The 23,847-nt window shown below is 37.3% G+C and overlaps 1 protein-coding gene across 10 annotated transcripts in view; it reads left to right on the top strand.

The window, feature by feature from the left end:
* Positions 1 to 23,847, top strand: part of FAM135A (family with sequence similarity 135 member A) — a 68,755-nt gene that overhangs the window by 24,801 nt on the left and 20,107 nt on the right. For 4 of the 10 annotated variants that reach the window (XM_080916954.1, XM_080916962.1, XM_080916956.1 and 1 more), the window contains 8 exons: positions 3,279 to 3,418; positions 3,517 to 3,587; positions 4,703 to 4,876; positions 6,167 to 6,293; positions 6,998 to 7,151; positions 11,108 to 11,185; positions 14,100 to 14,149; positions 15,966 to 16,121. In XM_080916954.1, coding sequence (XP_080773080.1) covers positions 3,279 to 3,418; positions 3,517 to 3,587; positions 4,703 to 4,876; positions 6,167 to 6,293; positions 6,998 to 7,151; positions 11,108 to 11,185; positions 14,100 to 14,149; positions 15,966 to 16,121 — 950 coding nt within the window. Of the gene's footprint in view, positions 1 to 3,278; positions 3,419 to 3,516; positions 3,588 to 4,702; positions 4,877 to 6,166; positions 6,294 to 6,679; positions 6,821 to 6,997; positions 7,152 to 11,107; positions 11,186 to 14,083; positions 14,150 to 15,965; positions 16,122 to 23,847 lie in introns of those variants that run through there. The other 6 variants (XM_080916957.1, XM_080916955.1, XM_080916958.1 and 3 more) reach the window with 5 other exon arrangements.

Below are 23,847 nucleotides of genomic sequence, written 5' to 3'. Positions count from 1 at the left end.
ATGAATCAGAATTTAAAATGTGCTAAGAAGGAAAATGGGCACTTGGAAGAAAATGGGAGACCAGAAGAGGAGCTAGAGCCTGTATGGGCCCAAAGGATTGTTACACCATGTTACCTGAGGCGGTAAGCTGGGAAAATAGGTGTAGTTGTAATAGGAAGTCATTTTAAACCTACAGTGCAGAGCAATTGCAATCAAAAGTAAAAATCTAGGAAATGGCCACAGGAAGGAGGAGCTAAGGAGGCAATGGGGCGGGTACCCAGAGAGGAAAAGCATCCAGAAAGTTGGGGGTCCAGGGTTAACTTATTATGCTATTCATCAGCAGAAAAATAGAAGGTAGTTTTGAAGGAATAATTCTGAATTAAGAAATAAAATCTTTAAGAAATCAGGATCTTGAGGGAAGGACTAGAAGGAAGGGGAGGGGAAACTGCAGTTGGAATGTAAAGTAAATTAATTAAATTTAAAAAGGAAATTAGAGGCTTGATGACTGCAAGAGTGAATGAGATGGTCAGTGGGATATACAGTCTGACAGGAAACTCAACATTATTAACAGTGGTGATTTTAAAGGCAGATGTTATCTGAAAGCTAAGAAGCAAGGATGTCTCAGTCCTGGTGGCACTGTGTAGGAAGGGCCTAACTTTGAAAAGTACTCAACCTTTCGAACATGAAGTCTTGAGTTTGGATCTCAGTATCCACATAAAAGGGTGGGCATGGCAGCCCTTGCTGTAAACTTAGCACAAGGGAGAAAGAATTCCCAGGGCTTTCTGGCAAGCAGTCTAGCTGAATCCTAGATTCAGTGAAAGGCCCTGTCCCTAAACAAGGTAAAAAGCAACTGAGAAAGACACCTACGAGATATCCTTCAACAGAGGAATGGATACAGAAAGTGTGGTACATTTACACAATGGAGTACTACTCAGCTATTTAAAAAAAAAAAAAAAAAAAAAAAAAAAAAAAAAAAAAACAGTGACTTCATGAAAATCTTAGGCAAATGGATGGAACTAGAAAATATCCTTCTGAGTGAGGTAACCCAGTCACAAAAGAACACACATGGTTTGCACTCACTGATAAGCATATACTAGGCCAAAAATCTGGGAACACTCAAGAAACAATTCATAGACCTTATGAAATTCAAAAAGAAGGAAGGCCAGAAGTACTAGCTGACAGGAGCCTGATATGGATGTCTCCTCACAGGCTCTGCCAGAGCCATACAGATACAGCTGAGGATGCTTGTAGCTAACCATCAGACTGAACACAGGGACCCCACTGAAGGAGCTAGAGAAAGGACTGAAGGAGCTGAAAGGGCTTGTAACCCCAGGGGAAGAACAACAATATCAATCAACCAAACCCTCCAGAGCTCCCAGGGACTAAAACCCTAACCATTGAACACACGGAGAGACCCATGGCTCCAGGTGCATATGCAGGAGAGGATGGCAGTGTCTGGCATCAATGGGAGAAGAGGCCTTTAGTCCAGTGAAGGCTCGTTTTCCCAGTGTAGGGGAATGCCAAGACACTGAAGTGGGAGTGGGTGGTTGGAAGAGGGAGCACCTTCATGGAAGCAAGAGGAAGGGAAGAGGGGAGATAACATTTGAAGTGTAAATGCAGAGAATATCCAATAAAAATGAAAAAAAAGAAAGACACCTCTGAGCAAGTTGAGCTCTTATACACACCTGGTCCTTACCCTTGTACACACACTGTCACCACAAATACACACATGCAAAGGAACATGTAGGAAGGGAAAGAGCCCTTTAGTGAAAGAAACAGAATTCATGAGAGGAGCAATAGGAAAAGCCTTTACTTCGTGAGGAAACACATTCTAATTTGCATTGTCTGAGGGCTTTATACAGAATCTGTATTGTATTAAGGGAAAGTTCTTCTCAAATCTCAGTTCTTAAACATTCAGAATGGAATTTTTGAGTTATTCAGTTTTGTATATTCTAAACTTTTTCAAACTTAAAGAAAAGTTGTAAATATATCATAAAAACTAGTTTTAATAATATGGTATTTGCAAGTATGTGTTTCCATGCAGTCCCTCACATGCCACAGCACATGTGTGGGAGTTAGGGGACAGCTTGCAGATGTTAATCCTCTCCTACCTTAGGTCCCAAGATTGGAACTCAAGTGGTCAGGCTTCTGAAGCAAAAGCTTTGACCACTGAGCCATCTTGCCGTCCCATGACCATTTCTTAATGAAGCATTACTACTGTGCCAGCCTACGATGGGGAGGAACTTGTCAGAGTACACACATAATTTGTCTTGCAGAAATCTTGTTCCTGTGATTCATACCTTATTTTATCATTGGTCATCCCTTCACATGTCCCAGACTGTCATCACCGAGTCTGCCCAGAAGGCTAAATGAGTATTATCCCTAACACCTCCTACCTAGTCCTAATCAGTGGTGGAAGAATGGCCTTTTAAGTTTAATAGTAAAAGATTGATCAATGCATTGTAAAGCCTTCGGAAGAAAAGGAGAGTGTTTTGTGGACCAGTTCGGGGTGGGCTGGCAGTTTAAAGTTACTAGTTTTCAAAATCAGTACTTTTTAATAGAAACATCTTGACCACGTATCTGTTCCAGAATTTTGAGACTCACTAAAACAACTTTAATGAGAAAAAAATGTAGGAAGTATGAAGAACTGAATGTGTAAAGCCCCATGTGTAAGCTTCTGTTGTTTTCTTCCCATAAAACTGGGGTGCATTGCCATCATTCACATGTCCAGCCATCTAGATAGGAATTTGCAGTCTTATAAGCCAGAGATGGTCACCCCAAGATTGGATTGTCCTCAATATAATTTCAAATCCCTAGTCTTTTCCCCTTTCTAGATAGTAACCTTATTTTTTGTGGTGAAAGCCAGTTCTCTTATCACATGATTTATCTTCATGTAGCGGTAGCCCCGGTCTGGTTCTCCTTAGCTAACATAAGAAATCTAAGTACACAGATTTGGAGTCTTCTGTCCCAGTAACAGGCAAAGAGCCAGCTACATCTCTTTGTACTCCAGCAATGGAAATCCAAGTTGCCCCTTTTCTGTCTTAGATCAGTTTCACTCTAGAATACTTAATTTCCTCACTTGCCTTTCAAGTAAAGAAAAGTCTATACAGAAATTTTCATGATGATTATGGTGTACTTAGACACTTTTTATCAGAAATTAGTAAGCTTTTAGAAATATTTTAACACATATAAAATGGTAACAACAATGCATTGATATCAAATTATAGTATTTTAAAATGGTATTTAAATTTTGTACTGTTCATCGTTCACCTCTCAGCTGTATTTCTCATCTGCTACAGGCATGACATTAGCCTTTCCGGCTTCCGTTCATGATGCTCTGGTTTGCAGCAAAACATTTCAGATCCTATATAAAAATGAAGAAGTTGTTTTAAATGATGTCATGATCTTCAAAGTTAAAATGTTGTTGGATGAAAGAAAGGTAAACATCTCTTCGTTTCATATCTACTTACTGTGAAAGTTCAGTACATATTTATAACGTTTTTATAGATATCGACCATCTTATAAATTTCTCTTTAGATTGAAGAAACCCTTGAAGAAATAAGTTTTTTGTTATCCTTGGATCTACATTTTACAGATGGAGACTATTCGTAAGTAGGCTAGCTGTTCAGACATGTAAACATCTGTTTGTGTATACCCCATATTCTCTTTAGAACCTCTTTTCTATTCTAAAGTATGTGTCTATTTTTCTGGGAAAGACTGTTGAGAAGGTAGGGACTACTCTTCCAGGAACATGCCGGGTAGTGAGATCAGATTAGGTGAAAAATGATAAAATAGTTTCTTAGACTCTAAAATTGTATGGTTGCTATAGTAACATGACCATAACATACCTAGCTGACTTCCATTGGTCATTGGTGAATTTTTCATGGCATAAGTTATAGGTTTTTTAGGTGGGACTTTGTTAATATTCGGAATGCTCAAGACTGGTGATACTCAACAGGTGTTTCTAGTTTGTTCATTTCTGAGGCACCAGATACCCTGAACTTGCCACTTCCTGAGCTTTGTCACACTGTGCTTGTATCCATCTAAAACAAGGCTGTTATGTTTGGTGTCCTCCTGACAGCCATGGCAGGACAGCCCTGACTTAGTGCCTGTTGCTCCTCTTTACACTCCATAAGTAGAGTAAGCTGACGTGAGTAGCTGATCAGTGGCTGTAGGTAGTTAGGATAGATGTGTGGTTTTCAGGTGATCTGGATACAATCTTTATCACCTTTTTTTCAGGGTTTGTGTGTGTGTGCGTGTATAAATGTAATGACAGACTACATAATAACCATATCATTACCAAACGAGAAGGTTTGCTTATGAGATAGATACTCACTAAGCATTTAATAAATGCTCAAAGTGTCTAAGCAGCACTTAAGAAAATTTTGTGCAGTAAAAATAATTTGATTTACTTTGGGGGACTTATTTGACTTTGTAAAAAACAGTATTCTTCAAATAAAATTTAAGGTTGATATTAATAATTGGGCTATAAAAAAGGACATGAAGGCATGTTAGTTAAAGCAGCTCATATTGTATACTGTGAGGAAGCTGTGAGTTGATCTGGCCGTTCTCCCACTGCTGCCGCGTCACAGTGATGCTTGCAGACTCCCTGTCATTGTAAGCCGAAGTCACAAAGCCTTTAAGGAATAGTTACAACTGATTTAGAAATATTAGCCTTTGTGAAATATCCCATAATTACATGAAAATATGTTGCTTTCTATAGGGCAGACGATCTGAATGCCTTACAACTAATAAGCAGCCGGACATTGAAGCTGCACTATAGCATCTGTAAAGGACTTCATCACCATGCCAACGTGATGTTTGATTACTTCCACCTTTCTGTGGTGTCCGTTACAGTCCATGCATCATTGGTTGCACTACACCAGCCACTAATAAGGTGAGTTCAGCTAAGATTCTGCTACTTGTTGATGTAATGCTTTCTGTTTTATGCTGAAAACATACTCTGACAAAAGTAACTGAAGTAGTAAAATAATTGTTATACTTTCATTTTATGCTAACATAATAAAAGAACATAAGAACATGGGACCATTATTATCAATAACATTTTTTATTACAGAAATATGGACTAAGGAGTGATTTTTATAATTTAGTTACTTAGCTAAGGAAAAGAATGCAATACAGAAATAATCATGCAACATTGTTTAGTATCTCCTTGGTTTAATTTTTATTTTGTTTTGTGTGGTTGTACATGTGTGTAATGTACTTATTCTGTGTAAAGGATATGAATGTATTCTTAGCTTTTTTTTTCATTTTCCCAGTTCATCTATTTTATGCCAAAGTTACTGCTTTTTCAAGTTTTGAACAATTTTATGAATTTGTACTAATATTTTATAGTATGCCATAATACTATTTCAGTTTGGAATTGTGTACTATCGGGTTCAGAGATGGCTCAGGACTTGAGTACATAATACCCTTTCAGAAGACACGTGTTTTATTCTCAGTCCCTTTACCAGGTGACTCCAGCACCGGGGAGATTTGACCCTCTGGGAGTGTCTGCACTCTTTTGCACGTACCTCTTCCTATACGTGCACATAAGTACAATAAGTGAAAATGAAACTTTAAAAATATGTAATATTTTAGATGACACATTCATTGGTTAGTTATTTTTTCTGATACTTCCATGTGGGGAGAATGATGTTCATCAGTGTAACACACCATCATGCTCTGTAGTTCGTAAACTAGAAAGCCTTGGTAATGTAGGCAGCAGTTGGCACTCTCAAATCGTAACTTAGCCAAAAAACTCCATAGATTTTATTTCTGTGCTCTCTATAATTTCTAACAGAAATCTGGGTGTAACAGCTGTTAGGGGTGATATATGAGGGCTATACATAATTATAAAAATCTGACTTACCAGCTAAGTAGGTGAACTGTAGAGTTGCCCTCAGAATTTGCTGGTGCACTTGCCTGGTATGTGTGAGGTCCTTGGCTTATTCCTCTGTATCTCACAGAGAGAAGCAATCTCAAGTGTCTATATAGCTTTAGAGTTCTTAATGTTCTTTGTACTGTTTTTTCATAAATTCAAATTATTAAAAGAAAATTTAAGAATACTATATGTAGAACTTAGAATGTTGTAAAACCTTTGCTTTTCACTTTGCAGTATTTTTTTAAATATCCTACATGACAGTAGACCGATAAGACAGTAATGATGTGCTGCCTGTTCCCCCAGCTTTCCTCGCCCTGTGAAGACTACTTGGTTAAATAGAAACGCACCAGCACAAAGCAAAGACTCAGCGATTCCTACTCTGGAAAGTGTAGTCTTTGGTATTAACTACACAAAACAGTTATCACCAGATGTAAGCATTGAATATATGTATAAACTTTTTTGTCATATTTTATTTTTCCCTTATTTTAAAAGAAATGTTTTGAATATTTTATCTGTGAGTGAATGTAATTTCTTTGAATTATTTGAGTTCACTAACTTAAAGATCTAGTTAAATAAGATCATAACCAATTGGCTAGTCAATTATGTATTGTGAACATCACCCTTTAACTTGAAAATGTTAGTGACTAGAGAGCTCTTTGACAGCCAGTGACCTTTGTAAACATGTTATGGTCACCTGATGTTCCTTTAGCAGACTTGCCAGGAACACACCGAGACCTTTGAAGAAGAATGTTGGCTGTGAGCGTTAGGTCAGAGTCATTAGCATAGGAAGGGAGAGACACCACTAAAGACCAAAAGCAAAGTTCCTAAAACAGCTGTCAAAGGAACCTCATCTCAACAAAGTCAGAACTTCATCAGTGGTTATAGCAACCCCACAACTGAGATTGCTGGGATTACATTTTATACATTTAAATCATTTTCAGGAGCAGCAAGACACTGGTGAGTTTGTTATACTTTTTAGATTCACTAAATGCCAATAGATTGCTTGTGGTTGTTTTGGGGTTTTTGTTTTTTGGGGAGTTTTTTTGGTTTTTTTCTTAGTTTGTCAAGGTTTCAAATTAACTCATTTTGATGTTTGCTTGCTAACATGTTGTATTCCAAATCTGTTCTGTGTAGGGCTGTACCTTCCTCATTGCGGAGCCCTTCCTCCACCATGCCTATCATTTTCATCATACACTCTGTGCTACTTTGCTGCTGGCCTTCAAGGGATTGCACAGCTACTTCCTTACGGTAACAGAAGAGGTTCCCTCTTGTCAGAAACTAGACCTGGGTATGTTACAAGCGGCCAGACCTCTCCTAGTCCTTTTCTCCATGCTCTTGCTAATGACCTGCTTTGCCACGGCATTCCTGCATTAGACACTGCACTTTTCTCTCTCAACTCCGACCTTTCTACCTTGGATAATCACTGTTTGAAATTTGAAACTTTTGCTTAGAATGTGGGAAAATGATTTCTTGGTGCTAAGATTGAAGTGAGTCAGTAGATTTTGAAAATAACAAGTCATGTGCTCATTGCAGAGTATACTAGAAAGCAAATATGATTATCTGCAGTGTTTGGAAGTAAGTGAAACACACAAGTCAGCAGCCTACACAGTACAGACACTCAGACACTTTCATGCATAGCTGGCTGTAATGATCCCAGGGCTCTCCTTCTCTGAAATTAATTTAAGAAATAAAAGCAGTGTTCAGTATTTTAACATTTCAAAAGTTACTTAAGCTTCAGTTTTTCTCAGATGTTTGATGGTTAATTTATCTTCTGTTCATCTAATTGTTCCTGTGTTTCTGGAGATAGGGTTCTCTGTGTAGCTCTGGTTGTTCTGATACTCACTCTGAGACCAGGCTGGCTTCAAGCCCACTGAAACCCTTGCCTCTCTCTCCTGAGTGCTGGGATTAAAGGTTTCTGCCACCACCCAACTTCATGGCCAGTTTATAAACTTCAATTTTCAGATACTAGCTCATAAAAACCTCATTTAATATTCTTGACAGAATGAGTTGTTTTTATTATTATTTATTTAAGTTTAGAATTTTTGAAATTTTACTTAATTATTATTCTTCATATGTTTCTTTGTACCTCAAGGAAAGTATTTTAAGAATACCAATGCATTTTCTAAGATGGTAGCTGTTATCTTAAATATTTTTTGGATTTGATACAATGTGAAGTTTTGTTTATTTCTTTTGTTTGAATTGTGTGCCTGAAGTTATAAAACATTGCACGAGGGGCTCAGGAGATTTCTAGCTGATTAAGAGTATTGGCTATTCTTCCTAAGGCTCCACGTTCTATTCCTAGCACCCATGGTGTGGTTCACTACTATAACTCTAGTCACAAGGTCTATCAATCTCTTCTGGCCTATTCAGGCAATGCAGACATGTGGTGTGAATACATACATGCAGGCAAAACACCCATGTGCACAAAATAAAAAATAAGGGAAGAAAATTTTTAAAAGCATTCCAAAAAATCTCAAAGCCTTGATACCTCACTTCAGTCCAGTTCTGAGAAAACCCTACTAAGTGTTTGCTCCTTAGAAGGCTGGATGTGGTGGGTGTCAGTTGAGTTCACCCTTGTTCACCTGACAGAATACAGCCATCACTAAGGGGAACTGTTGATTTGAGTCTGGAACCTCGGGGGATAACAATCACAATTGCCTGCTCTCTTAGTTAGTAGGGAGCTGTACTGGCTACACGTTCCTCCTTAGGCAAATATGGTGGTATGGAAAGGAAGACCTTTGGTCATTGTTCTCTGGAGCACCGTTTTGTTCCAGCTGTTTCAAGTATGCAGAGTACCTGTCTCCCTTAGGAAGATTGTATAGGATTGTATAAGATTGCCTCATACAGAAAGGAAGCTTTCTGTTAGGAATGAGAGCATCTTTTATAAAGTAAAGCTAATTTAGCTCATCTCCTATCTCTGATAATAAACGAAGTATGTCCTAAATGTGTAACTTGATACTCAAAATATTTTTGCAAGGGTTTGCAAGGATATTTGGTTAGAATTATGGACTAGACCACAAAAGTCTGAAACCACAGTGTTGTTGAAGGGCACTGTGTGCCTGAAGGGAGGATTCATGAAGAGTAGTGACCCAAAATGTAAAGGTAGGCTGCGTGCAAAACTCAGCACTAGTGTGCTTGTCTGCTGTGTGTGAGCCCACAGTACCAGCATAAAATTAAAAGTAAACTTTGTCTGATGATGGCATTTCACGAGAAAAAAAGTGGAGTCCATGTGAAATACTGTATTAGAATTAAGAAAGACTTTTTTTCATTTTCTGTGCTTTAGAGTGTACATTTGCATGTCTTTTAAAAAAGATTCAGACACACCAGCAGAGGGCATCAGATCCCATTACAGATGGCTGTGAGCCACCATGTGGTTTCTGGGAGGTGAACTCAGGACCTCTGGAAGAGCAGCCAGTGCTCCCAACCCCTGAGCATCTCTCCAGCTGAAGGCACATCTTACACTTTGTTTGCACTCTCCAGATAAGGAGACTGAAGGAAGTCACTGTTCTGATGAAAAGGGAGTAAAGCCGCAGCAGCACGGACTGTTCCTGGGATAATTCCATGGATTTTAAAGCAGCTTCTGTGTGAGGCTAGTGCAGGAGCAAGGACAGGTCTCACGGAACTTTCCCAGTGCAGCACTCACACACCAGCATTTTTTAGGGTGGACAGGGGAGAGTCACACAGCAGTGCTAAGTGATTGGTTTTGATAGATGACAGTCATTTATCAGTGTGGAGTGATCTAAAGGATCAGCGTGAAGATGCCCATAGGCATACAGTGTTAGATCTAACATACAGTATTCACAAAAGAAAAGACACACAAGCCACATTTTCAGTGAGGAGAAGCTTTTCTCAAAAGCCAAGAAACATGTTTGATGGCCAAGTGTTTAAATGGTAACTCAAACAAAAACAATTTTTGTCAGATAGTTTAGACAGTACTAACATTATTTTTATTTTATTAGTCTAACTTAGCTTAATAATTTATTTATTTATAATCTCAAAGTTTTTACTTGTGTTGTATAACTCTGGGCTTATAATTACATTTTATAAAATTTTACATTAAAAAAGCCCTTACTTAAATTTGGGAGTTAGTTATTAAAGAAATATGAGCATTATTCCAAATTACTTACTTTAAAATGTTACAAAACAAAATTCTAATGTAAGCTACACTTCAGTTTTAGAAATAAAAATATTAGAGAATAAGATTATAGTATATTACTTATACTTACTGAGAATAAACTTGAGTTACTTAATTGATAAAATAGGAAAATATGGTTTTTATTGTGTTGCTTGAGAAGCACAGCCAGTCAGCGTAGCTTCTAATAGTTTCCTAGGGACTTTAAAAATTGGCTCATTTTTAATAGATTAGCAAGTCTGTGTGGCTTCAAACTTTACTATCTTTGATTATAGATTAGTTTACTCTTTAGTAATCCTCTCGAGAATATCTAAAATTACTATGAACTGATTAAAATAAAAAAGTTTTATCATTCTGAGCTTATCAACACTGTTTTTGTTCTAATAAAATTAAATTGTAGACACTAATATTTTTCTATGGTGTATAATGTACTATTTATTTATTAGACATTGTTATGATCACTAGTTTTAATAAGGGGATATAAAGTAGAATCTGATTAGAGAATATATTATATTTCCTTCTAGTTAATATTTTTTAATGTTTCAGATAAGCATAGAGTTAAATTTCTTAAGCACCATGCTTTGAAAAACTAATTTTAAATTCTTCCCTCTTTTAAAATAATACTGGAGATTCCTTTCCGCTCTTTTGTCTTCTTCTTCTCTCCTAAATGATGTACATTGTGTTGTGAGGATGTAGCATTAAATTTTGGTTGGATTAAAAGAGCTCCACTCTAAAGAAGCTCATAAAATAAGAGTCAGGACTTCTGGAGTCTAGGTTGTGACAAGTCAGTGTCCTGTGTGAACCTAACTCCTACCCTTGCACAAGTGGGAGTTGAGCTGGCTGGTCTCTGAGACTCTTGCCCCCACTAAAGTTCTTAATCTATGAAACTAAAACATCAGGATAATAATGGAATCAAGCAATATTTGTTAGCATAATATAAACACTAAAAAAATTAATTTAAACTTGAATGTACATCATTTGTAATTCTAATAAGCTAAATAACTAATTGCCCTATCAATACTAAGTCTATTATTAACAAGTTGGAAAATTCAAGTAAGTTTTATTGTAAAAGGAGTATAGTAACTCGTGCTGTGTGCAACCCTTATGACTAGCCAAGGCCAGCATGCAGGTCCTATATGAGCGCCTCCTCAGAAGAACACAGCCAAGAACTCAGAACGACACGAGTCTAGGTATGTTTACAAATAGGTTAATTAAATAATTCCTTTTGATCAAACTTCGTAAACAGCAGAGTGTATTTCCAGCACTTTTATTTAAGAGTTAATGTATATAATCAATTTGGTTTGCAGATAAATTTGGACTAAGTTAATTGACTTTTAATGTTGATGTTTTTATTTAGAAGTGAAAATGATAGTGTGAAGATCTCTGGCTTCTCATATAATCTAGCTTTTTCAAGGCCCTCTCCGTCGCCAGAATGTGCTTACTGAATAAAAATTGCCATTAAAGTCCTTAAAGTAATTTCATCTTGGATGGGCCTAATGCTTAGTGAAATGTGGTTTAAAGACTGAAGCAGGTTTTGTAAGTTGGAGGAATAAACTCTCAGGATTGGTTTCATGGCTGTAGTCAATTTGTATGTTTTTCATCATCATAGACATAAGAAAATGATATTAAATATCTGCTATCTAAATGGTACTAAAGGAAGAGGTCTGGTTATCTGTTTTTGCTTGTACTTCTCATATTATTTATGTATAGTTTTTGCATCACAGAAATCCAAGTGCCTCACTTTTTAGGTGCTGGAATTCGAGGTGTGAGCCACCACGTAAGCCTTCATGCGGCATTGAGACTTGTTCTAGTGAAGCAGTCATGCCTAATGTACTGACTTTAGAATATGCTTACAGCCTTTAGAATTATGGATAGCTGTTGAGATTTCAGAATGAAATACAAAATACAATTGTATTTTCAGCTTGTCAGATAAATGAAGAGATAGTGTCTGTCAGATGAGTTCTGGCTGGGGCTTAATTTAAGATGCTTAATTGTCACTAAAACTATTCCAGAAGTTCAGTTGTTTATCACAGTGGAAAGAATCAACTTTATTCATAGTGTTATATTCTCGTATGAAGTTACTTAAAATTACACAATTTATAGCATGAAATCCTGGCCACTTGCGGTACATGTTAGTGCTGCACAGTGTTTAGAATGCATTCTGGTTTAACTACTGTACAGCCAGCCTGCTGTATGCTTGGGAGCAGTCTAGTTTTATACATTGCTGCTTAATATAATTAAGGTTTTTCTTAAAAGGAGGCAGGAAATGGATTTTTATTGTTGGGGAAAGACTTGATCTAAAACTAAAGCACAAACTGGGGAATGTGGGAGGCGGGTGCCACACACCTCAATTACAGCCCTCAGAAGGCAGAGGCTGGCAGGCCTCTGAATTTCAGGCCAGCCTGGTCTAGAAAGCAGGTTCTAGGACAGCCAGTGATACACAGAAAAACACTGCCTCAGTCGAAACAAACATAAAACCCTAAAGCATTAAAAGTCCATTGTAAATAACATTTGAGTGTATAAATGGTCAGATCTAGAAAATACCTGTCACCTGAATGTATTTTTTTATTTATTGCCCAAGTTCTGATTACAAAAATAACATGGGTTCTTTTGGGGTTTTGGGAGGGCAGGGGGTAGTGTGGTTCTTTTTTTCAGTTGTTGTTGTTGTTGTTTTTGTTTTTAAAGAGACATGTACAAGTAAGTTTATTACATTATTTTCACCAATATTTGGAAAAAGACTGGAATAGGGAAATTTTTGTTGTATACGTTTTTGTTCTATTTACATCAATGAAGAAAAAAAACCTTTCTTTAATGTGCTTAAGCTAGGTGGCAGATTTCACTGAATAACTGTTGAAAAAGCAACCCAAAATTCATAGAATTTTGTGAAATAGAATTCTACTGTTATAAATCATTAACTCTAAACTTCATATATACATGTATTCATTATTTCAAAAACGTGGAAGAATATTTTCCAGATTGTAACATTGGACAGTAGGAGGAACAGATGTCATCATGATATCTGAATAAGACAGTGGATTATAATTTTACATTTCTATTCATTGCTATATCATAATATAGCATTTAGAAAGAAAAATACAATTAAAACTGATTTTTAAAGTGAGATAAAACTCTGTAAGTGATTTATTAGCAGCTAAGTTTTGCTTTTAGTCCTTGTTTAAGAAGTTTTGGGGCAGAGGAGATGACTCAGTGGTTAACGTGCTTGCTACAAAAGTATGAGAAGCCGAGTTAAGATTCCCATCACTGAAGTAAAATCCAGGCGCAGCGGCTTGTACTTTTAACCGGAGCAGTGTGTGTATGGAGACTGAACTCCTGGGTTTGCTGCCAGTTTCCTAAAACAGTGAGCTCTGACTCAGTAAGACACTTGCAAAGAATAATGTGGCAAGTAAGATCGGGAAAACATCAGCATTGACCTTTGTCTTACACAAGAATGGAGTAGCTTCCTAGTGTAATGGGTGTTAAGGTTTATTTTCTGCAGTGGGATTGATAACCTAAATCTAACTTTAGTGGTTTTTCTTGAGTGACAGGCAGAGATGATGAGCACCATGGAAGTGGATGTTGGCATGTGAAGTGCATATGCAGGCTTTGCTGCTGGGCCTTTGCTCTTAACTTAACATTAGAAGCCACTGATGTTCTGACAGTGAAATTATTTGTGAAATCAGTGCGCTAATGAGTTCATTGCAGAATGTCAGAGGATGTATCTTTCCTTTGTGTGAGAATGACTTTTTTAAAAAGTTTATTTTAGTTATATTTTCCTGGTTAAAAGTTAAAAATACTTAAAGTTTATATTTGAGACCTTAATGTAATTCTCTTCCTTTAAAAATAACTAATCTTCACATGGTTAGTTTCATTATTTCCTGTTAATATTGCCATTTTAATTATAAATTTCTTAACTTGTTTAGAGTGTACTTAAGTTAATCATAATTATATGACCAAAAATCACCTTACTTGTAATAGTATCTAATATCCTGTTAAATTGCAGATTAACTTTCTATTACAAAAGATTTTGTCCTTTATATAACATCAAAAATAGTTTTCAGAGCTAACATTGAGATCTTTCCTCTAATTAGTGTTTACCCCTTTCAGAGGAAATGGATGTAGAAGCTCGTCTTACTGAAATGTGTGAAGAAGTTAAGGTATTTATGGCTTTTTAAAAAACTCATTCATTGAATGATTTCTATTTTCTATTTTAAATATTTGTCTAAGAAAATCCAATTGCTTATCTTTTTTTTTTTTTTTTTTTTTTTTTTTTTTTGATGCAAAGATAAATTGGGTATTCGTGGTAAAACCACAGATTAAATGGTAAAAAAGTATCTAGCCTTAACGTAATGCTAACTTTTGCTTTGAAAGTTTATGATTTTGTACATAAAGAACAAATAACTGATTGAATGCATGTTTTCCTCTGTGATTTTATTTAAGGAATTTCTGGACAGGTTTTAAAAAGATACTTGTACAGTTTTGTAACAATTTTTTCCATCTGATGACTTTTGGTTAGTATGCAAAGAAATCGGTTTCCTGTGACACTCTTAAACTCTGTTGTCATACTTGGTTCTCATCTGCCCTCCGTCCACACTGCTCTATCTGCCCTGCATCTGGGCACTCTTGCCAGCCCTCCTGCCTGGCAGTTCTTTAAAATGACACCTTTTACTATAGCAGACTACTTACACCTCATGCTGCTTTTCTAGCTCATTCTTACAGTTACACTGGATACATTTCATTCTTGGTCAGGAACCTAAGGGCCCTGACTGTCAGGCTCACTGTAAATCCACTCCTCACCAGCGGTGCCAGTGGGAAAAATCAAGGCCACGAGTCAAGTGAAACTTTATGTTTGATTTGGAGTATATGTTTATGTTTCAGTGAAAACTAGACTCTCTTTGAGAATGGTCTCTTTTATGCAAGGTGTAAAAGGGTGTAATTTTCTACACTATCACAAGGTTTCTTTATAATTCAGATGACCATTTTCTTTAAAAAATTACCAGTGTAGGGCTGAAGAGACAGCTGAGCAGTTTAGACCTCTGTCTGTTCTTGCCGAGGACTGGAAGTTCTAATTCCAGCACCTACATGGCACTTCTCATTGATCTGTGACTCCATTCCTAGGGGATTCAACATCCTCTTCTGACCTCCATGGGTACTGAACATGTGTACATATATGTTCAGGCAAAACACTCATCTGCATAAAAGAAAGGGTTAGGTTACAAAAAATACATAACAGTTGTCCTTAAATAGTTACCCAAAGGACAATATTTATTTAAAAATAATTGGAAGAAAATGCACTCAATATTAAAAAAAAATGTAGTCTTTCAGAGATTGAAGGGTTACTTTGGGTTTGGTTTCATTAGGTTTTGGTCTTTTGGTATCTAAATCTCACATTCCATTCTTTTGGCTGACTTTTATTCATATTATATCTGCCCTTATATTTCCCTCACATCTCATTCAAGACCCTCCGTCTGTCTTATCTTCCCCAACCTCTCCTCGCAGTGTCAGGCACTAGCAGGATGTGGTGCTGAACCTCTTTTTAAATCCCACTTCTCTGTAAATCTGACATGTGAGATTTTTACTGTGCTGTCACAGCTGTCCCTTCTTCAGGCAGTAGAGCTAGCTCTATTGCAGAGTCAGGGTGCAGAGACTGCATCTGTGTTTCCCTATGTACTGCATACAGTCCCTGTCAGTCGGCTCCTGGGAGGTCTCCTTCCCTCTGCACTCACTCCATACTGGCTGAGCAGCCTCCATTTCCATGGTGGAAATGCCTGTGCTTTCTTTTTACAATTTTAACGTATATGATATTACAGTAAGGCTAGCTCACTGAACTTGCCTCAGTATCCATGAGTTAATTAAGAAATCATTATTCATCTGTTCTCCCTGAGCTGTTGTCCCACACGTACCCTTCACACTGTTGTTCTCAGTCGTGCTGTTCTCAGGAAGCAGTGAAGCTGTTGGTCCTTGTCATTTTAGAAAGTAGAGAACCCCGACGAGCTGGCAGAACTGATCAACATGAACCTTGCACAGCTTTGCTCCCTTCTTATGGCTTTGTGGGCACAGTTTCTGGAAGCTCTAACATTGCATGAAGAATTAAGAGTGCTGTTGGCACAGGAGCACCACACTTTGAGGGTAAGTTAACAAAACTCATAGTGAGTATCTAAGTATGCTTAGGAATTTCTTATGTAGATCATTCAGAAGAAAGACTTTATTATGTTATTGTTTGATACTAGAGCCAACTAAGAAACTCTACTACTAAGAAAACCACCTTAAAAAAACGCACACACACATGAATAAGTGTGATATGAGATAGCTCCTGGAACCCAAAAGAAGGAGATAGAAATCAGTAATTCATCTCTGAAGGTCTTTTGTTTATATTCACTTTGGTTTTATATTTCTTTCCCTAGCCTTTCATGAAAGTATGTATCAGGAATTTTGCAAAGTAAAGAAAATACAGATATATTTGCTATAATCTACTGTGGCCCTTATTCAGAAACTTAATAAAACTATTTTATAGCATATACTTGTTATTAAATTCGTGTAAATTAGATCATGTACTGTGTGTATATTCTCTTGTATGCTACCCTTTGTTTTTCTCTTGTAATATGCATATGCCATTTATGCATATATATGCAGAATGTTTACACACACACACACACATACACAGACACACAGAGACACAATTTGTTTTGTTGATAGACATTAAGATTCCCTGAAGAGGACCTTTATTCCTTCTTCATATACTGCAGTATGTATTTCCCAAGATTGTGAACACTTACTCCATCATAATAGCCAACTTTTGACATTTTTATACTGATACATTATAATGTTTAGTGTATGGCCTGTCTTAATTAAATTTTTGTTGGTATTATAAGTATCCAGAGAGAAGCCACATAGGAAAGAAAGGGTTTATTTTGACTTAGGGTTCCAGAGAGGATACAGTCTACCGTGGCTGGGAAAGCCTGGCGTCAGGAGCAGGAGGCCAATCTGGATGCAGAGAGACAGAGAACAGTAAGTGAGGCCAGACCAGAAACTTTCCAACAGTGTCACCCTCTAGTGGCCATATATTCAAGCATATGAGCTACAGGGGACATTCCACATTCAAGCCACAACATGGTTCATATGTAAATTAATTTCAACCAATTGTTATGTCCTACTTGACAACCTTACCCCTGCTTCTATTTTCAGGATCAAACTCAGATTCACACATCACATTCATTATTAATAGTCTTTTAAATTCATTTGGTATATAATTATTCTTATGTCTTTACTTTTTGTGACTAATTGTGCTTTGCAGAGTATTGGCCAGTGGTTGCATAGAATACCCTCAGTTTGGTTTATTCTTCCTAGTAAATAGAGTAAAATGACAGACACAATGTAAGTAGGGATGTATTTCATTTCTTTTTTTATAGTTTGACAGATTTTTTAAGGAGTTTTTCTGTTTCGTCTGTATTTTTAAATTTACTATTACGAGTAACAGAATTGTGCCCCACTGTTTAGCGTCTGCACCCTCGGTAGTGTTGCCCACCGCCCACGACTCATAGTCCTATGCCCTTTTCTGAATTACCTTAAACAGAAAGTCTCTCCTTTTATTAGTGTTATTAAAAGAATTATTTATTCATTTTTATGTACATGAGTACACTGGAGCTGTCTTCAGACACACCAGAAGAGGGCATCAGATCCCATTACAGATGGTTGTGAGCCAACCATGGGGTTGCTGGGATTTAAACTCAGGACCTCTGGAAAGGCAGTCCGTGCTCTTAACTGCAGAGCCATCTCTCCAGCCCTTTATTAGTATTTTTAATGGACTGTTTTTTCATGTTGTTACTTCTCTCTTTGATGTGTTTTGTTTTGTTACTATATTTCAGTAAGTAGGATTGTCATATTGGAAGCTTTTTAGAGTTCTTCCTTAGAAGTTCTTTAATAAAGATCAGTCGCTTCTAAAAGGCCAAATATGAGATTTTACAGCAGATAAAATAGCATAATTGCAGTAGTCACCTTACTAATGATCTTTAGCTGAGGAGAGTAATTTAAAATGAATAGCTCAACAAATGTAGTATGTTTCTTTCCAGCAGTTTTCATTAACATTTTTCACCACTGAGACTTTGAGCAGTGATGAATTTCAGTAGAAATGCAGCCAGCTCCTTGTGGGGTAGGGTGGGGCGGGGTGGGGTGGTGCTAACATTGATGAACTGAAGTCTTTTTTTTAATTTGTGCTCTTTGGAAATCAGGACTTGAGTACCATCCTGCCTCCTTAGGGAAGTCACTGCATCCTTGTCATGGTTTTCTTGATAGCCATTCTGACTGGAATGCAATGAAACCACAAAGTCACCAGGGACTGAGGATGTTGGACACTGTCTATCAACTCTGAGAACTTTGTTTTCATATACTTCACTAGGCTGTTCATTAATTGGTTGATGTAGACTGAGAAGATGCTTTCATATGCAAAATGTAGATTTTCAGTCATGGGAGTGGGGATACAGGGAGAAAGAGGTGAGGAGGAGAGGGAAGAGATTTTAAAAGGAGCAGTGGGAAAAGTGTGGGTAACGGAGAGCATAAGCTGGAACTGTAGTAGAAGGGGAGAGGGAGATGCTGTGGCGTGGCATGCATGCATCAAAGCTCTGTAAAGATAGTGCTCTGGATGCCACCCTTTAATATTTTATTACTTAAGGGGAAAAACAAGACAAAGTCCTCTAATCCTAGGCAAGGCTAGGAAGATAAGTAATTCTTAATACAAGTGGGTAGAAATAAGTCTACTTTAATGTTACTCTTATAAAGCTCATAAATAGTTTAGTACAAAGAAGATACTCTTGAAAATATATTCAAAACTTTTTAATAGAGAAAAGTTCTATAGTTTTGTCAGATTATTGCTAATACCTTCTGAACCCTAGTGTAGCTTGGGGAAAGAAATTACTAGCAAAAATTGAAGACAACTTTATAACATTCTATGGAGGTAGAGCTGCCTTGAATAGAAACAAAAAGCATCACTGTAGATACTCAGATAAGCTGGTGAGCATACTTTGAGAAGTGACAAAAAAGGGAGACAGATCAGATTTGTGGAAAATTAAATGCTGGGAGCTAGAGAGATGGGTAGGAGCATTTGTGCAAGCGTGAGGATCTGTGTTCAAGAGCACAGCACCGTGAAATGTCAGGCGTGGCTATACACGCCTGCAGTCCAGCATGGAGGCTGTCTCAGTTAGGGAGTCTTATAAAAGACAACATTTAACTGGGGCTGACTTACAGGTTCAGAGGTTCAGTCCATTATCATCAAAACAGGAACATGGCAGCATCCAGGCAGGCCTGGTGCAGGAGGAGCTGAGAGTTCTACATCTTGCAGGCAGCTAGAATGAAGGTCTTAAAGCCCACGCCCACCATGCCATGCCTACTTCAGCAAGGCCACACATCCCAATAGAGCCACTCCCTGGGCCAAGCATATTCAAATCACCATAGAGGGTGAAATCAGATGGAACCTGAAGGCTTCTTGGTCAGGCAGCCTAGCTAAAATGGTGAGTTTCTCATTCAGTGAGGGACCATTTCTCAAGGGACCAATAGAGGAAGACATAGATTGTCTTCTTACACTTGCACATTAAATGACAGAGATAAATTTTAACATTTTACTCAGGCTTCCCTTTCTATGCCCTATTTCTAATACCAAAATAGTACATATTTTAACTCCTAAAGGGGGAAAAAGGTGCCTTGCTTTGTAGTGTATCACAAGAACAGTGGCCTTCATAGCTTTGATTCACTTCCTACTCCCATTTATTCGATTCAACATGAACTTACTAAACTACCTTGACATCCTGAAAGGCCAAAGTAGCCCAAAAGTTGTGCAGTGTTGTTCAGGGAGACAGCATAGTTAAGTGTGGTTTTACGATGCAGTCATTGTAGCAGTAGTGTGCGAGGTCACAGAAGTGAACTTCTCATACGTCTCTGGCCACTCGCTGTCACTCTCCCTCCCTTACTCCTGTTCTCATGCTTTACTCTGCTTCTGGGTATTGAGCCCAGAGCCTCGAGCGCACTGCTAAGTGTTCTCTCTCAGACTTTCAGCCACAGTCCTAATGACGTCTCTTGTATTACAGTGTTCATATTGTAAGATCAGAGATGACTATATTTAATGTTACCTATCAATTATTTAATTTAATTATTAATATTTAATGTTAATTTTAGCTTGTACCTAGGATAAGTTCAGTATTAAAAAGATCACTACATGTAGTTCTAAGACTTGAAATGCTTAACTTTCTGCATATACTTACTAGTGTTGACTTATTTCCGTCTCTTTGATTTGTGTCAGCCTCGATGGAACTGGACAGTCCCTTTTTAGGGCTGATGGTCAAAGTTTTTGACAATCATATAGAGATGAATTATCCACCAACCTGTATAAATAATTCAGATTGTCTTAGGTTATATATAATGACATTTATGCCAATACAGTAATGTCAGAATGCCTAGTTATATTTAGATTTCAAATAAATAGCATATAATAGTATAATATCCATATTGAAATAAGCATCTCTAATGTATTCCTATGTAATTGCATACTAAAACATCAAAGAAAAAAGAACTTATCTTTTTTTTTTTTTTAGTATCTTTAAATCAAGTATGCCTGCTACAGAAAACATAATTCCTTGGTTCAAAAAAGTAATTTTGAGTCCATTTTCTTTATATGGAGTCTGAGGCAAATGCTTTGTCTTACTGGCCTTATAATTTTGTAGTTCTCACCACCAACAAAGACACTGCAGTGTCATATGGTGATTTCATTGTTCAAACTTAGCAGTGGGAAAGCCATTGCCTAGTGTGCACAGGCTCTGGGTTGTTTGGTCATCACAGCAAAACTTTCTCAAGGAATGAGAAACGGTAGAACCTGGGGGTAGAGATGGGGGTAAGAAAACAGCTAAACTCGCTGGAACATGTTTAACCTCAGCATTCTGGAGGCTATGAGAAACATACAAACTTAAGAGCAGCCTGAACTACAGTAAGACTTTGTCTTACTAACAGCAACACCACCACCAGACTTCATGTGGATAAGAGGGAACCCTGACACCGCTGGTGGGAGAGCATTGTGTGTTTGTTGTTAGTTTGTTTTTATCATTTGTGACTCCTGGGCTAGATATGAATACATAAAATCATCAGTGTGTACATGACAGGAAAGATGAAGTAACGCTGTCTAGAGAACTGACAGGAGGGAGAAGAGAGGGTATGAGAGGAGGTGTGCTCACATGAAGTATGTTCACATAGGAACACAGTCCAGTGTGCCTGAGCTTACCTTTCATTTTGGTTCTCTGTGCCGTGCCATCTGTTTCACAAGGTGGCATACAATCTCAATTACATTTTCTATGATTACTGTGCAAATAAAGGGTATAGATTTGAATTTTCATTTTGTTTAAATATGAACAGATATGAACATGTTTCATTTGCACTTATTTACTGGAATTGATGACCTAAAACATTAAACATCCCACTGATAGCCTAATGTCTAGGAAATCAAAATATGTATTGATAAGACTTCTAGAGTCAGGACAATAGGTAACAGGTAGCTATTTCCTAAGACTTTGTTCTTCCTTTTTTGTTTGTTTGTTTGTTTTTGCAATCAGAAAAACATATAAGACAAGTTAAAAATTATATCTAACTATGTAGCATTTGTTGTATTTACAGTGTTATGCAACTGTCACCTTTACCTTCATCCAGGACCTTTACCAGGATGGGAACCTGTCATTCCTTCTTCCCTCCCTCCCTCCTCTGTGGCCGCTGGTCTCAGTTGCAGATTCTGCATGTTGGGTATCAGTGGACAGAGCCCTGTCCTGTCATCGCACATGTTAGTGCTTTCCCATTGCACAGATAAACTGCTACTATAGTTTAAATGGGGATTCCCCATCGCAGACTCCTGGATGTGGGAGCCCCAGGTGACATCCTTTTAGAGGGTTATGCAGCCTTTGAGACTGGCCTAGTTGGCAAAATGGGGTCACGCCTTCAAAGCATATTTTCTGGTTCTGAATCAAGGCATAGCAGCAAGAATGCTGTGCCTGCCATTTTGGATAATACCCTCTGAAATCGTGAGTTAAAGTAAGCATCGCCCCTTATATTACTTCTGTCACATTGATGAGAAGTAACAAAATTCTTTTGCCTCTGACGACTCTGAGTAGGGGTGCTATGACACATCTGAGAATATTTGGATGACTACCTGCTGCCATTTCTGTTGCCTATGTATCCAGGAATGGAATCAGGGCATCAGTTCCCTTGTTTAGCTTTCTGAGGAACTTCCAGGCTCTTTTACATGGCATTTGAACAATTTTAAATTCCTACTAGCAGTGCAGCAGGATTCTATGACTTCTGCAGATCCTTGCTAACAGTTGTTCTCTGTACTCTGTTGGGTGTGTATTTGTGTATCCAGTGTGCATGAACATGGGGGGGGGCATGGCGGCCGTAGCTACTATTTATTTGTGTAGTATTAAGTTTGTTTTGGAAGTATTTGTATTGTTTTTATCCACCTAAATAAGTTATCCATGTCAGTAGTCATTGTGGTTCAGTGGAAGCTGATTAGTTCATTTGCCTGTTTGACCAGGGATGGAACCAGGACCTGGTATGTGAGGGTTTGTTTGCTTGATGGTTTCCTCTCATAAAGCTAAAATTTCTCTAAAAGATTTTAAAAATAGAACTGCTACTTATATAGCATTTATGTTATCATGAAATCATCTTTATGAACTGCATTTACTTCTTGATAGTGCCTTACATCTTCCTGTTTCCTTGAATGTTAATGAAGTCTTCAATTCTTGATTCTGTTTGATGTATTTTGTCCAGTTTTATAGTTTATTTTTAATTATATAGTGGGTTCTGAATTAGTTTCTCAGTAATGAAATTAAAGTAGAAATTAAAACAGAATTTTTCAAGCTTGGCTAAGAAACATGGGAAAAAAAAAACATGAAATAATGATTAAGGTCCAGGCATGTTTTTTAGTTCATGTTTTTAACTTGATGAAGTTATTATCACTTACACTGCTGTCTGAGTTAGCACCATCCTTGCAGAAAGAGTGGAAGCTGAACTTTGGCATGTCCCCTTTAAGTACAGTTCTGGCTGTGGGTAGAAAGCACAGCTTTGCGTTGGCACTTAAGACAACCCTCGTTCTTACGTGTAGAAACTGCTTTCCAGTAAGATCAGTGGGCCTGGCAACCGTGAGACGCTTTAACTAAGATTCAAGGGTTTTTTTTTTTTTTTTTTTTTTTTTTTTAATATTGGCTGCTTGATGTTACAACTCAAGGTAAATCATTTGCCTAGCTTGTACAAGGGTCTGAGCTTGACCTAAGACACCAAAAGTGAATGAATGAATGAATGAATGAATGAATGAATAAGTGAATGAGTAAGTGAATGAATGGATAATCAACAAATAAATAACTTGTTAATAGTGTAGGTGCTGTGTTCTAGGAGGAGTGTAAAATAGCCACGTTGCCATTTTTATGTGTTTACAGTGGTGTAAAAGTTTGCATAGCATTTTTAAATACATACTCATCTCTAAAACTAATATTCTTTTAAAACTACTGAATATTAATGCTAATTTACTAAGGAATATTTCAAAATAGTTTTTTGTTTTATTAACAAGGTTTGAACAGACTTTCACTTTTGCTGTCATTATAAATAACTTTTATATGCAAGCATTCAAAAACATACATAGCATTTTCCCAATATATCTATCCAAAGTAAACTTTATTTGCCAATAATGTACTTTGCAAGCCATTTTTTTCTTTTGAATTATTTTAACTTTTAGTTGGAAAGTTTGTGTGGTTTGTGGTTTTCTCCTTTTTTTAGTGGAGCTCCTTCCTAGTGATGGAATTATTACAAAGTTTAGATACTATTCTCAAACTGAACA

The sequence above is a fragment of the Micromys minutus genome (genome assembly GCF_963924665.1).
Source record: "Micromys minutus genome assembly, chromosome: 5".
Taxonomy (NCBI): Eukaryota; Metazoa; Chordata; class Mammalia; order Rodentia; family Muridae; genus Micromys; species Micromys minutus.
Note: the sequence above shows the minus strand (reverse complement) of the source record. Positions and strands in the feature narration are given on the sequence as shown.